This window comes from Gossypium hirsutum, chromosome D02 (genome assembly GCF_007990345.1).
Source record: "Gossypium hirsutum isolate 1008001.06 chromosome D02, Gossypium_hirsutum_v2.1, whole genome shotgun sequence".
NCBI lineage: Eukaryota > Viridiplantae > Streptophyta > Magnoliopsida > Malvales > Malvaceae > Gossypium > Gossypium hirsutum.
In genome coordinates, this window is record NC_053438.1 from 71,036,862 (window position 1) to 71,052,486 (window position 15,625).

The 15,625-nt window shown below is 36.9% G+C and overlaps 2 protein-coding genes and 2 non-coding genes across 4 annotated transcripts; 1 reads left to right on the top strand and 3 right to left on the bottom strand.

Moving 5' to 3' along the window:
• Positions 1-908: 908 nt before the first annotated feature.
• LOC107908157 (auxin-induced protein X15) lies at positions 909-1,496 on the top strand. Its single transcript, XM_016835412.2, has one exon. It carries the CDS (start codon positions 971-973, stop codon positions 1,259-1,261), a length of 291 nt encoding a protein of 96 aa, XP_016690901.2. The 5' UTR covers positions 909-970; the 3' UTR covers positions 1,262-1,496.
• A 986-nt stretch (positions 1,497-2,482) lies between these two features.
• Positions 2,483-2,644, bottom strand: LOC121215144 (U1 spliceosomal RNA). Its single transcript, XR_005910873.1, has one exon. It is a non-coding gene; the product is annotated as a U1 spliceosomal RNA (small nuclear RNA).
• A 2,494-nt stretch (positions 2,645-5,138) lies between these two features.
• Positions 5,139-5,300, bottom strand: LOC121215029 (U1 spliceosomal RNA). Its single transcript, XR_005910765.1, has one exon. It is a non-coding gene; the product is annotated as a U1 spliceosomal RNA (small nuclear RNA).
• Positions 5,301-9,648: 4,348 nt separating this feature from the next.
• LOC107907680 (secreted RxLR effector protein 161-like) lies at positions 9,649-10,038 on the bottom strand. The gene has a single exon (XM_016835012.1). It carries the CDS (start codon positions 10,036-10,038, stop codon positions 9,649-9,651), a length of 390 nt encoding a protein of 129 aa, XP_016690501.1.
• Positions 10,039-15,625: the final 5,587 nt, after the last annotated feature.

Genomic DNA, 15,625 nt, shown 5'->3' on the forward strand with positions numbered 1-15,625 from the left:
TTAATTTAATGGTTTCTTGAGACAAGCTATGGGGACAAAATGCAAGAGAACATTGGAAATTGTAATAACAACATGTTGGATAGTTGGTGAAAAGATAAGATAAATGATGTGTTTTTAAGATTTTTAAGATGAGTTTTATTTGGTGTTTATAAATCACTAGCATTATGAAGTCATCGTGCAGTACAATTAAATATATATATATATAATATCAAATTTAGCCTTCAATGTTTATATATTGTCCGTTTAGTCTTTATTCTTTTTTTAAATTAAATTTGACATTCAATCTTTTAAAAAGAATTGAATTTGACCATTAACATTTTCAAAAAGTGTTGACTTGTTGTTTTTTTAATAGAAATATTAGTTAAAACGTTAAACTTTTAGACACGACAGTCCGCATAGCAATTTACATGTACTTCATGCTCTCTTTTTTTAAAATTTTTATGAACTTTTTATATATATTTTTAAGTTTTTTTTATTTTTTTTGAATATGTGTATAGTTTTTAAATCATTTTTTATATGAAATAAATAGTGTGATATCAGTATGAAGTACACTTGGATTGCCACACCAACATTGTAAAAAAAATTAATGTTTTAATCAAAATTTTCCTTAAAAAAAATAATTTGACTCTTTTTAGAAGAATAATAGTCAAATTTAACTCAAAATAATAATAATAATAATAATAATCAAATCGACAAAAAATATAAACGTTGAGTGCTAAATTCGACATGCCAAAAAACTTATTTTTTTATTCTAGGTAGGACCATGTAATAGCAGAGGTTGTCTTGCAAAAGACAAAGCAAAACCATGTGAGATTTTAACCAATTCAACTTCAGCTGATATGTTCTTTAAACATTCTTCAATGGCATATAGTTCCTATATACATGTATATGTTATATATATATATATATATGTGTGTGATTAGGATATGCCATATCAAAACACTAAACCTTAGAAAACTGTTACTCAAATATGGGAATCGGATTGGTTCATGCGAAGCAAAAGCTACAACGAACCCTATCGGCGAGAACCAGGAACACGTTGGCGACCTCAAATGTTCCGAAAGGCCATGTTGCGGTTTATGTCGGAGAAGACAACAAGAAGAGGTTTGTGATTCCAATATCTTTCTTGAACCATCCTCTGTTTCAAGACTTGTTAGATCGAGCCGAGGAAGAATTCGGGTTCAATCATCCAATGGGAGGTCTTACAATTCCTTGTAGTGAAGAACAGTTCGTTAGAATTACTACAATCTTGAACAGTTGATGATAGATGTAGCAGCAGTACATCACAAAACACTGCAACAACCACCTGTGGAACATACATACATATATATATATTTATGTTCCATGTAAATTATATATGTTCCTTAGCAGTTAACAGCTTAAATCAACATGATGGTTTTTCGATTTTCAGAGTTTTAGATAACAACGGTGTTTCTTTTACGAGTAACTGTTCGAGTTTGGCATGCATATATATATATATATATATATATCTCTAGCACACGAACGACATGACGATAATGTTTTTAGTTCAGATGGGACCGAGAGACGTTGCGAGTTTGTAACAACCGAGCTAGTTTCGTACGTAGTGGAAACAATCAAACAACTGAGCATAACTTTAAGTCTATGTTCAATGCTTAGAGTAAGTAACCAAAATGCCTGAGATGTCTTTGATGTTGAAACCGTTTGGCCTAATAAATGTTAATGCTTTGTTGTTTCGAAACAAAGGTGTCTAATAATTCGAATTTCAGACATGGTTTCACAAGTTATGCATTGTGTTGTTTTAAGGTTCTTTGGAAAGGTAGGACAGTATGCTTTGTTACTGGACAAAACAGAACCATGTGAAACATTTACTAATTCTCTCTCATATTTGTGTTTCCCTTAACATTCTTCAATGGCATCCAGCTCTATATCCTATCCATTTTATAAGGTTCCAAAAGATTGACATTTTTTAAGTCCAGTTGGGTTAACCAAGCCCAAGCAAAAGCTCCACAAAAGCCTTCCATCGAGAATTCGGAATTTGTCGGCGGAACAAAGGCAGCCTTACAATACAATCTATTCAAGAATGATTTACAAATTGCTCAAATTGTTGCGAAGTGACCATCTATGCGTTGGCGAGCCCTGATCACAAGTCTGCGAGCTCACCATAATTGCGAGCTCACTCAAGACTATGAGCTTTACAAATCTGCGAGCTAATCAAAATTGCGAAGTATTCAAAAGTGCGAGTTATGTTAGACGAACCTATACATGCAAACCCTTACTCTACAAGATGTCAACTTGCACTGAAACAGTGATAATTCCTAATAAGACATTTTTTCTTGCTAGTTAGTTACAAGATTAAGTCAAGTTGTAATTATTTTATTATTTTTTTAACTTAAAACTTATAAACATTGTATAACACTTGATAAAGTCGATTTTCTCAATTTTTTATTTTTTTCTTAATAACTGAATATCATAATTTTACAAACCAATTAACTGAAATTGAACGAGGGCCGCGCGAACGCAGGCCCCCACTGCCACAAATTATGACGTAGGCTCTCCTACTTTGAGGAGACCTTAGGCAAGCGCCCTACCCAAGTGCAATGGAAGTCGCTTACTTAGGCCATGGGCCTTGCTGATCACCAATTGACCCCGTCCAGGTAAGTATATTGAAACGTTGCTAGCTGCTTCTTATTTATAAGGCCTTGCTTGTGTTTCTTCCTTGAGTACTTCCGATGCGGGATTAGTGCTTCTTATTTATAAGGCAATAAAACAAACTGGTTGCAAATTACTACAGTCTACAAACAGGTTGCAAATCAGGCAACAAAATAAACGCCAAGGAAATACTATTTTGGGTAAATTTGTGATTGTTAATCCTTTTCTGACATGAAAATTAACATGTTTTCTCTGTTATCACAGTCATGAAAATATTTTTATATGGTGTCAGTGTGCAATGTTTTTGTGCACAAATCATTAATATTCCATAACAGAAAACAGCTTCAATGGCTGAAACAGAGAGGGTTTCAATTTTTCCTTCAAATTTTTCAAGGCATTCATTCGAAGATGGAACTCTCAGAATTGTTGCCTTCAAACGGAACCCAAGCAGGAACCAAAATTTTGGACCTCTCAAACTCGTTTACGGTTCTCAGTACTATACACTTACAGTGGAAGATCAGACTGAAAAAAGTAACAAATGAAAACCCCATGTACTGTAAGCAAAGATCGTTCTTCCAATAGTAAGGAAGGTCTTTTTTACCTTTTTGGTTATGCTCTTTGGGTGTATATATAGAGAGGAGACAGATTACAAAACATCATTGTATCAGTTTGCATGCATGAAAACTATCAACATGATGTACCTTTGTCCTAGTAAATGCAAAAATTATTAGCCTTTTCCCAGCTCCACACAGCACCTATCAGATTCAGAATTTACAACTTTATGTGTTTAAACTGTGTTTTAACTGTGCATAGTTTAAAACTAATGGTGGAGAGGTAAAAGTTTAACCTGCAGGCATTTCAGTAGCTAACTTTGTTTTTCTATGGAGATCTTTCTCTGAAAGTTTCAACTTTTGGATAAAACTCGTATTTCCTTTACGAGTACCAGTTACATGTTGACACCGTTAGGGACCAAACAGTTAGAAGTTCGATGATGGCAATGGTCCTTTTGTCTTCTACGGAACATGTTTAATTATCAAGCAGACGACTTTTTGATACGTTGCAAGAAAAAGACTACTCCTATGTCCTATCATTTTCTGTGACAATTTGCTTCATGAATTTGATCATCTAAAGTGAGTAGATTCAGTGCTTTTTTTGCAATGAGACCTCTCTGATGTCATGTCCCTACTACTGTTGGATAATATCTAATAGTTGGGACTTGACTTATCAGAGAAGTCCCTACGATCATAGTATAATAGACAAAGTCCTTTAAGCTTACACTTCACTGCCATGCATAAAACTTGAAGACCCTTCAATCCCATTCAGCATTCAAAACAACATGCAAATGTAAACACAATAGTCTAACCTGAATAGTCAATATATTCTATTCAAAGCTTTGTTTCAAAATCAAGAAACTCAATGATAGTCCTAAATGTAACTGATATAATTGCAGAAGTTTGAAACGTATAGGTTTATTTTAGCTCAACTAGCTAAACTAATCATCCATAATCTCGGCTCCTAATGAAACGAAAGTGACTGGACGTTGAAGAACTATTGCAAAAGTTAAGCAAATGTTGGAAGGCTGTGAGCAATAGACAATTGGATGGGACCGAGAAACATTGCAAGTTTGCAACAACCAAGCTAGTTTAGTACGTAGGGGGAACAACCCTGCGAACTTTAAGTCTAAGTTCAATGCTTTGGTACATGGTGAAAACGATTCATCAACATTAACTCAAGACACTGTATGTCTTTGATGTCAAAAATGCTTTGTAATTCAAAACAAAGGGGTCAAATAATTCATGTATCAGACATGGTTTCACTAGTTATATATTGCATTTTCTTAAGTTTCTTTGAAAAGGTAGGACAGATTGCTTGGTAATAGACAAAACAGAACCATGTGATACTTAACTATCCGATCCAATTTTAAGGATTGAAATGTTTCTATATATAGGTTTGGGTACTAAAGATGCCATTTAACTCAAGTTTAGTTTCAGTCTTAGTTAAGCTTTTCTATCACTCCTACCCTAAGATGTGTAGAGTTGGGTTAGCTCAGGCCAAGAGAATGTGCCACCGAAGCGTTTCATCGAGGATTCGGGATTTGCTGGGGATGAAAAATGTTCCAGAAGGCCACATTGCAGTATATGTAGGGGAAACCAGCAAGAGCAGATTCATGATTCCTATATCTTACTTGAACCATCCTCTATTTGAAGGCCTATTAAATCTGGCTGAAGAAGAATTCGGATTCAACTATCCGACAGGCAGTCTCACAATTCCGTGCAGCAAAGGATATTTCATCAGTCTTACAAGATTGTTAAAGTTTTCGTAGATGGTAGCTAAAGTTATGTGCCATAACAATGATGCAGCAACCTATATAATCCAAACGGAATATTAAATTCAATAATGATACAAATTCTTCATTTCTGTAACCTATGTATTTTCAACGAGGGCTGGTTTTAATAATAAAGAATAATATTGCCGTCAATATAAAGAAAACCATTTACTGCCATTGGAAAGGGACCGCGCGAACGCAGGACCCCACTGCCACAAATTATGACGTAGGTTCTCCTACTTTGAGGAGACCTTAGGCAAGTGCCCTTCCCTAGTGCAATGGAAGTCGCTTGCCTAGGACATGGGTCTTGCTGATCACCCATCGACCCCGTCCAGGTAAGTATGTTACAACGTAGCTAGCTGCTTTTTATTTATAAGGATTTGCTTGAGTTCCTTTCGTGTGTTCTTTCCAAGAGGGATTTGTGCTTCTTATTTATAAGGCTAAGGGACTAGTTGAATTTCTCATTTTCACTGACTACAAATGCAAATCAGGCAACAAAACAAACGCAAGGAAATACTATTTTGGGTAAATTTGTGGTTGTTAATCCTTTGCTGACATGAATATTAACATTTTATTTTCTCTGGTTTCACAGTAAAGAAAATATGTGTATATTTTCCGAGTACAATTCTCAGTACCATATAGTTACAGTGGAAGATCAAACTGAAAAAATAAAACAAATGAAGCCCCACGTAGGTTCTCCTTGAATCAAGCATGGTTCATACGAGAATTAAGGTTGATGAATTCATCTTCAGCACAAGGAACCATGAGACCACCTAATGGATGATCAAACCCAAACTCTTGTTCAGCCTGATTCAACAAGACCTGGAACAAAGGTTGCTTCAAGTATGATATTGGGACCACGAATCTCTTCTTCTTCTCTTCGTCTCCCACAAAAACAGCGAAAAGGCCTTTCTGGACGCTTACAGCACTCGGTGTTTGGTAAGAGCATTGGTGCTTAGATAGTGACCATCTTCGCATGGTTTGCTTTTGTTGGTGTTAGAACAGAAATAAAACAAGTCTGACTTCACTCTTGTGCAGCAAGTCTCGATGCTTGCTGAGCAAACAACCAAATTTGAGATAAATTTGAGGAAGAAAAGCAATGAAACTTGAGAGAATATTGATGAACAATCTGATTTCATTCATAAAATGAATAATGGCATAATGCCAATACATAAACCAAGCACTGAGCTTGTCAAAAAACAGTAAGCATTCACCTAATTGTTACCTAACACCACTATACATTGAAACTTGAAGTAATTAACTTGTGCATACAAGCAAAGCTGCCTTAACAGCTCATAAGTCTGCAAATTACATCAGTCATCTACCTAACATAGTTCTAAATGAACTAAATTACATTTCATTAACTAGAGATTACAAAATAAACAAGAATTGGATTGATTGAGCTTGCTGAAGCAGCTTCTGCTTTCCTCGATCTTCATGATCTGCATGTTGGCTGGTGGTGCAGCATGCTGGCTCACTTCATCATGCAGCATGCTAGCCAACTTCATCAGCTTTGCATGAAGCATCATCTCAGGCAATCGAAACCCCATTCTATTTGATCGACTGATAAGGAATTTTTTGAGAGTATTGTAATCAAAGATAGTTCTTTTTTTACCTTTGTGGTCTTGGCCTTTGGGTGTGTATATATATAGAGGAGACAGCTTAAAAAACATCATTTATCAGTTTGCATGCATGAAAATATCATGTACTTTGTCTTTGGGGTAGTAGTTGTAATAATATCAAAACTAGGGGTCTCAAAGGGAACCCACCCCCCCTAAAGCTACTAAATTAAGAATATCCGCCCACCGATTTTCGTATCCATATATCTCTGTTGTTTTAGTTGCATGTTCCTTATGTCAGTGTCTCTCAGTATGGGGTTAGTTCCCTTTAGATCCGGTTATTCATGCAACAAGATCATGGTTCTTTCTTTGTTTCTTTTCTCTTTCCTATAATGATTGCCTTTCAACTTGACCTCTTTTTTTTCTTTGAATTGCAGTGGCCTGCTTTGGGAGTGAGCCTGTATGGACAAGATGAAGCAAGTGGCATGTACTGCAACTAGGCAAGAAAATAGATAGGGTGAGATAAAACCTTGTGAATTATATATATGCTGATAAAAATTGATGTTTCCTTTACAGATAACAGTTGATGCTGGCACAGTTGAAAAGTATATATATATGTATATAAGTAAGGAATTTGTAGTATGATTGGCATCGTATATTCCAATGTACGGCCCTCAGTTTTTAAGTGTTAACCTGCTTTGCGAGTGAGCTTTTATGGACATGATGAAGCAAGTGGCATTTACTGCAACTACCAACTTTCTTTTCGATGGAAAAATTGGTTTTCAATTACATCTTTCTCAGGAAGTTCCAACTTTTGGATAAAAACTATTGTTAACTTTACGAGTAAGAGTTGACCTTGGCACCATCTGGGACCAGACGCTCACTTTTGTCTTCTATGGAACAAGTTTCATTATCCAGTAGGGCCATTTGGTTCCAGAGCATAAATCTTGAGTTCAGATTCAGAAGGGACAATCAACAACGTGGCAACATACCATATACTAGAAAAGACTACTCCTAGGTCCTATCATTTTCTGTGATAAAATCATTTTTTGAGCACCACAATCAGCTCCTTCCTTAATTTACAATTATGGAAAGGAAATTAGTTGCAGACAAGAAGGAACTGATAGAAGATACTTTATAAATATTGGTTAGGAATTGAAGTGATGCATCCATAAAAAGGAACCAAGAACCAATCAAGTTAGATGTAGTTCTTTTTTTTGAAATAATATCATGTCATGTCCCTACTGTTGGAAAATAACTAACAGTTGGAACTTGGAATTATCAGAGATGTCCAAAAGGTAAAAGTGTACTAGACAAAGTCCTTTATGCTTACAACTCACCGCCATGCATAAACTCGAAGACCCTTCACTCCCATTCAACATTCAAAATCAACATGCAAATGAAAACACTAATAGTCTAACCTGAATAGTCAATTTTTGCTATTCAAAGCTTTGTTTTCAAATCAGGAAACTCAATGATAGTCCTAAATGTAACTGATATAATTGCAGAAGTTTGAAACGTATAGGTTTATTTTAGCTCAACTAGCTAGACTAGTCTTCAATAATCTCAGTCTCCTAACGAAACGAAAATGACTAAACAATGATGAACCATTGCAAAAGTTAAGCAAATCTTGAATGACTGTGAGCAAGGGGCAAACAAATGGGACCGAGAGACATTGCAAGTTTCCAACAACCAAGCTAGTTTAGCACTGTTGGGGATGGGGAGGAGCAAAGGAAGAAAACAGAGAGCACAGAACAATGAAGCAAGAGGCAAGAAATATTTTTACTTGCTCACAAATGTGAAGCAAGGGAGCTTATGGCTGATAGCTCATTTTGCTCATTCATTCAACTAGAAAAAACAATACATTTATAGCCAAATACATCGCCAAATACTACCTACTACAACTAATCATACTTTAAAACAAGTAAAACTTAACTTGCACACAAGCTGATTATGTCAATCAGCACCTAAAAACATCAAAACAATACCAACTTAGTTCATTTTCAACTAAGTAGCTTAACAAAGTAACTAAACAACCTTGCTGTTACAGCAAGCATATGTGCTGCAGCATGTTTACCAGCTTGATGCACTTAACCAAAAATATAACAGCGGCATGGTTGGCCAATTTTCAACACTCCTCATGGGACTTCATGCTGCAAATACCAATCATTCATCAAGTTTTTTGAACTTGGCAATCCTTAGATGCTTTGTTTCAAGCTGACTCTGCTCAAGCAATTCATTTTCAACCTTGGCTTTATTCTCAACCAAATCTGACTTACACACTTGACTATCCCAATCTTTTGTGCCAAAGATTTGTTCATCAAATGGAGTCTTTTCCTCCTTCACAGCCTTGGTTGACAACTTGCCTTCAAACACATCTTGCATTGTTTCTTTGTTCATTACAGTCTTGTTTCTTCTTGCACATACTCTCTCCTACTGTGGAGTGTCTTCATGCACATACTCCATCAACTCCTCCTTCAGCTTATCCCAAGCTTGTTTGAGAGTCTCACAGGGGTGAGTTGTTGCTGTATTTTTTACAAGCAGCCCTCAAAGATGACAGGCTTTAATAGCTTCTCGTCTTTCTTAACAAGCAGCAGAAGCAAAAATAAGCCCTCAAAGTCTTGGGCTCATGATACCATTTGTTGGGGATGAGGAGAAGCAAAGGAAGAAAACAGAGAGCAATTAAGAGCCAAGTATGAATTATGGCAATTAAGAAATGAACCAAGTGAAACTTGATACATGCATGTTGCTGAACAAAATTAAAAAAGATTACAACCAAACTAAGTCACATGTTACAAAAGTTTCTTAATCACCAAAATACACAATGGACTCTTGCATGTTGCATGCATGTTGCTACATTGTTGCTTGGACACTTGCATGTTGCTGCATTATTGCCAACTTTCAACACTCATCCTTGGCTACAAAGCAGCAGACTCGAATTTGCTTCCTCAAGTACTCGAACCTTGTGGCAACCAATGGCTTGGTCAAAATGTCTACGAGCTGAATCTCCAAGCAGCAATGGATCAAGTTGATTTCCTTTGACAATTCTGTCTCCCTTACAAAATAATACTTGATCTTGAAATGATTGGTCTTGCCATGAAACACAGGATTCTTGGCAATTGCAACAGCTGACTAATTGTCAACTTTAATCTCTGTTGCTTCCACTTGATCATCATTCAAGTCACTTAAAAGTTTCCTAAGCCAAATGGCTTGAACAGCAGTAGCAGCTACAATATACTCTGTTTCTGCAGTGGATTGAGCTACTGTCTGTTGCTTATTAGAACTCCAACTAAAAACTCCTGAACCTAGAGTGAAAAAGTAGCCCGAGGTGCTCTTCATATCATCAACTAAGCCAGCCCAATCACTGTCTGAATAGCCAACCAGCTTCAGATCTTCAGCTTTCTCAAACTTCACACCATAGCCTAAGGTTTCTTTTACATACCTTAATACTCTTTTAACGGCCTTGAAATGAGCTACATTGCAGCAATGCATGAACCTCGATAGAAGGGTGACTGCATGCATGGTGTCTGGCCTTATTGTTATCAAATAGAGCAGGCAACCAACTAAAATTATGTAGCTCTTCTCATCAACTCAAGCATGGTCACTGTTGCTGGATAGTTTTTCTCCTTCTGCCACAAGAGTGCTAGCAGGTTTGCAATTTTTCATGAATAACTTGTTTAGAACCTTCAATGCAAATGCTTGTTGGCTTATAAAGATGTCATATTCATTTTGATTCACCTCCATACTAAGGAAGTAGGTCATCAACCCTAGATCAGTCATCTCGAAAACATCTTGCATCTGCTTCTTAAAATCTTCAATCAATTCACTTCTACATCCAGTAACTAACAAGTCATCCACATACAAAGACACAATCAGCAAGGTTTCTTTTTCAACCTTCTTCACATAGAGTGTAGGCTCACTAATGCTCTTCTCGAACCCCAACCTTGACAAGTATGCATCAATCCTGTTATACCATGTCCTTGGAGCCTGTTTTAGGCCATACAAAGCCTTCTTGAGCTTGTAGACTTTGTGTTCTTCACCAAGGACCTTGAATCCATCAAGTTGTTCAACAAAGATTTCTTTCTTGAGAAATCCATTCAGAAAAGCTGATTTAACATCCAGCTAATGTACTTTCCACTGCTTCTGAGCAACCAAGGAAAACAACAACCTTATGGTGTCTAACCTTGCAACTGGTGCAAAGGTTTCAAAAAAATCGATGCCATGCTGTTGACTGTACCCCTTCACAACTAGCCTAGCTTTATGTTTGTTTAGTTACCCATCTGCATTGTGTTTGGTCCTGAACACCCATTTGACACCAATGACTTTTTTGTTTGCTGGTTTATCGACCAGTTCCCATATGTCATTTTTGTGGATCATCCTCAATTCAGCCTCCATTTCTTTTTTCCAACAGCCCTCCCTTGCAGCTTCATCAAAATTAGAAGGCTCAACAATGGTCATTTCACACTTCTCATAGATGTCCATTAAGGTTCTAGCGCCTCTAACAGGTGCATCATCATAATCATCCTCAGTTTCAACTTCAATCTCAGCATGCTACAAATCAAGATCATGCTGGTCTTGCTCAGACAAGCTTGCATCTGTTCCAACCCATTTCTAACAACTGCCCTCATTGAATTTCACATCTATGCTCACAACAATCTTCTTAATGGATGGATCAAAGACCCTATACCCTTTCTTTACACTGCTGTAGCCAACAAAGACTCCAGGCATAGACCTCTTCTCTAGCTTAGTTCTCTTCTTAGCTGGTACCAGTGTATAGCCTAAGCATCCAAACACTTTCAAGTGTGAGACATTTGGTTTGTGTCCAAACTAGGCTTCAAAAGGTGTTTTGCTTTTGACTGCATTAGTTGGTAGTCTGTTTAACAAATACACAAAGGTATTTACAGCCTCAACCCAAAAATGGTTAGGCATTTTTCCTTCAAACAACAAGCACCTGGCCTTATCGAGAACAGTCATGTTCTTTCTCTCACAAACACCATTCTGTTGTGGTGTGTAGATGGTAGTTAATTGATGCTGAATTCCAGCTTCATCACAAATCTTCTAAAACCTTTGAGACACATATTCAGTCCCATTATCAGACCTAAAAATCTTCAACTTGCAGCTGGCTTGATTCTCAGCCAATGCCTTGAACTTGCAAAAGAAGTCAGCCACATCTGACTTTTGTTTCAGGAAGCTCACCCAACAGAATCCGGTGCAATCATCAATGAACAACGCAAAGTACCTGCTGCCATTCAAAGAGGAGGTTTTCATATGTCCACAAATGTTTGTATGGACTAGTTGGAGCCTCTCTTGAGCTCTCCAAGCTTTGTTAATAGGAAAAGGCAGTTTGGTCTGCTTGCCAAACTGACAAACTTCACACACATCTTTCCTAGGCTCGATCTTGAGCATATATTAAACTAGGCTCATCTTGTGTAGTAAAATTAGTGACTTATAGTTCACATGCCCTAGCCTCTTGTGCCACAAATATGATTCATCAGCCAGAGTTGTATGTGTATTTGCTTCTAGCTAATTCACATCAAAGATGAAAGATCTATCATGCATAGCCACTATCACCAACACTTGATCAAGAGAATCTTTGATCACACAAGTCTTTCTTTCAAAAATAAGAGAGTACCTCTTCTCCAACAACTAGCCAACACTGAGCAGATTCTGGTCAATATCAAGTACAAAAAGAACTTATGAAATGGTTTTGTTACCTGACTGAGTGTAAATCATAGTCTTGCATTTTCCTTTGGCCTCGATGAACTCACCATTCCCAATTCTGACTTTGGACACAAAGCTGGTGTCTAACTCCTTAAACATGTCTTTGTCTTAAGCCATGTGATGAGCGCAGCCACTGTTAATTAGCCAATTCTTCCCAACTTTGCTCGAGCTTGCAAAGCAAGAGGCAGTAAAGACCTGCTCCTCCTGAGCTTGGACATCCTCAGCAGGTTGAACTTGATTCTGCTGCTGTGGTTGTGATTTTGCCTTGTTCTTGCAGACCTTTTCAATGTGGCCAAGTTGCTTCCCGCTTCTACATTAAATGTCAGGCCTGTACTAGCAATATTTTTCCAAATGAGTGGACTTCTTGCAATGAGTGCGTGGTGGAAACTTTTTTTTAGTAGCATCATTCTTCCCTTTTTTTTCTTTCTTTTCTAACCAAGGCTTCTTCCCCTTGTAGCTTGAGCTCTCTCTACTCTTCGCCTGAAAGGCTCCCTCAAAATGCTCCTCCATTCTGTTTGCTTTTCTTTGCTCTTATGCATAGAGAGCATTTATCAACTCTGTCAAAGGTATAGCTGATAGGTCCCTCGAGTCCTCCAAAGAAGAGATTTTTTACTTATACTTCTCTGGAAGAGTTGTAATGACCTTTTTCAACTATCCTTTTGTCACTAAACTCATCTCCAAGCAGTCTTATGTTGTTGACTGTGGCCATAATCCTATCAACATACTGCTTGATGGTTTCAGACTCCTTCATCCTCAGATTCTCGAAGTCTCTTCTCAAGTTGATCAACTATTGCTATCTGATCTTGTCTGACCCTTGAAACTCTTTCTTAAGTCTATCCCAGGCCTACTTTGGAGTGTCACAAGCTATTATTCTTGTGAAAATCACATCTGAAACTCCATTTTGAAGGCATGACATAGCCTTATACTTTTTGGCACAATCCTCATTGTGCTGCCTAATTTGAGCTATGGTTGGATTAGCTCTCAAAAGTGGTGGCTCTGTATCGGCTAGAACAACACTCCACAGATCATTAGCTTGCAGATATGTCTTCATTTTCACAGCCCAAATGTTATAGTTCTCACCAGCGAAGACAGATGGTGGTGGTGGTGAAAAACTCATCCTTTTGCAGCAACCAAACAAGTCAACAAAGATAGCTTCTGTTTCTTTTCTTTCAAGCATGAATCACTCAAAGAATCAACACAAACCAACACACAGCAAACGCCCTCAAAGATGACAATCTATTGATACCATTTGTTGAGTTTTAAACCAAACCAAAGATCAAAAACAACAAAAAATTTGTGTTGAAAGATGAAAAACAGAAGCAAGAATCGGATGTTTTAGGAGAAAACAAGTTGACTTATCTCATTACTTGAATAAGCAAAAAATGCCATATACATAAGTGGTTCTATTAGATTGGTAGAAAACAAAGTTAAATTGAAAGCATTTTTACTTTTTGAAATAAAAATATGAAGTGATTCAAAATTTTATAAATGATCTTATTTAATATTAATTATGAATATACTTTTAGTATCTCTATTTAGATTAAAGCACGTGAGCTAAAACTAGTTTAAATAAAGTAAGGAAGTATAAGGGCTTATATAATAATTGGGATTGTGTCAAGTATGAATTATGGCAATTAAGAAATGAACCAAGTGAAACTTGATACATGCATGTTGCTGAACAAAATAAAAAAAATATTACAACCAAACTAAGTCACATGTTACAAAAGTTTCTTAATCACCAAAATACACAATGGACTCTTGCATGCTGCATGCATGTTGCTGCATTGTTGCTTGGACACTTGCATGCTGCTGCATTGTTGCCAACTTTCAACAAGGCCACTGCCGTATATGTAGGGGAAACCAGCAAGAGCAGATTCATGATTCATATATCTTACTTGAACCATCCTCTATTTGAAGGCCTATTAAATCTGGCTGAGGATGAATTCGGATTCAACCATCGGATGAGCGGTCTAACAATTCCGTGCAGCAAAGCATCATCTCAGGCAACCGAATCCCCATTTGAGCAACTGATAAAGGAATTTTTTGAGACAGTAATCAAAGATAGTTCTTTGTTTTTTTACATTTCTGGTCTTGGTCTTTGGGTGTATATATAGGGAGGAGACAGATTACAAAACATCATTTTATCGGTTTGAATGCATGATAACTATCAATATAATGTACTTTTGTCCTAGTGCTAGGAAGTTGTAATACTCAATATTAAAACTTGGGGTCCAAAAGGGGACCACAAAGCTACTAAATTTAGAAGAGCCGTCTGAGCCGCCCACTGATTTTCGTATCCATCTCTGGTTTGTTAGTTGCATGTTCCTTATATCAATGACTCTCAGGTATGGGCTAGTTTCCTCTAGATCGGTTATTCATGCATCAATATTCATGGTTTTTTTTTCTTTCTTTTCTCTTTCTTATAATGATTGCCTTTGAGCTTGGCCACTTCTTGTATCACATATACAGCAGAAACTTTATATTAGGGCTAGAAATGAATTACAAATTTTCAGGTAGACAATATAATTTTACTATTTATTAACTTAAAAGTTTTTGAGGATCAAAAGGAAAATTTTACCAAACTAAGGCCACTGGCAGCCCCTAGTGCCACCCCTGTGCATATATGCATTAGCATGCACAAGGTAATAGGGTTATTATTCATTATATGTATCTATATATATCAGCCAAGTCATGTTTCATATATATAAAAAAAAAGGGTTTAAATAATTAAACCAACTGTAAAAGCTCATATATTGAGATCAGGTAACCACAGTTGAAAAGTGTGTATATATATATAAGTAATCAATTGCTACTGTGGATTTCTTATTAGGTTGATGTCAAGTTTGTAGTATGATTGGCATTGTATATTCCAATGTACGGCCCTCTGGTTTTAAGTCTTAAACTGCTTTGGGAGTGAGCTTGTTCGGACAAGATGAAGCAACTGGCATGTACTGCAACTAGGCCAGAGAATAGATAAGGTGAGGACAAGCCATGTGAATTATATATATGCAGAAGTTGCAGTTGCCAAATGCCAATACGGTGACAACATAGAAGCCAAACTAAATGAGTTTGTTCAAATTGGAGATTTTTGCACATTAACGTCTCTATAGTCAGTAAATGCAAACATTATCAGCCTTTTGGATAAAACTGATATTTCCTTTACGAGAAACAGTTCGTGTTGGCACCGTTGGGGACCAGATAGAAGTAAAATGCTAGCAATGACACTTTTGTCTTCTATGGAACAAGTTTCGTCATCAAGTAGACCACTTTGTTTCAGTGCATAAATCCTGAGTTCAGGTTCAGATGAGACAATCAACGACGTGGCAACATATGATATGCTAGAAAAGACTTGTTGGTGCAAGAGGCAGCAACAAAAGAGAGAACAAGA

Excerpts from the sequence above, each read along its gene's own strand:
- LOC107908157 (XM_016835412.2), top strand. The coding sequence starts at position 971 with ATGGGAATCGGATTGGTTCATGCGAAGCAAAAGCTACAACGAACCCTA.
- LOC107907680 (XM_016835012.1), bottom strand. The coding sequence starts at position 10,038 with ATGCATGCAGTCACCCTTCTATCGAGGTTCATGCATTGCTGCAATGTA.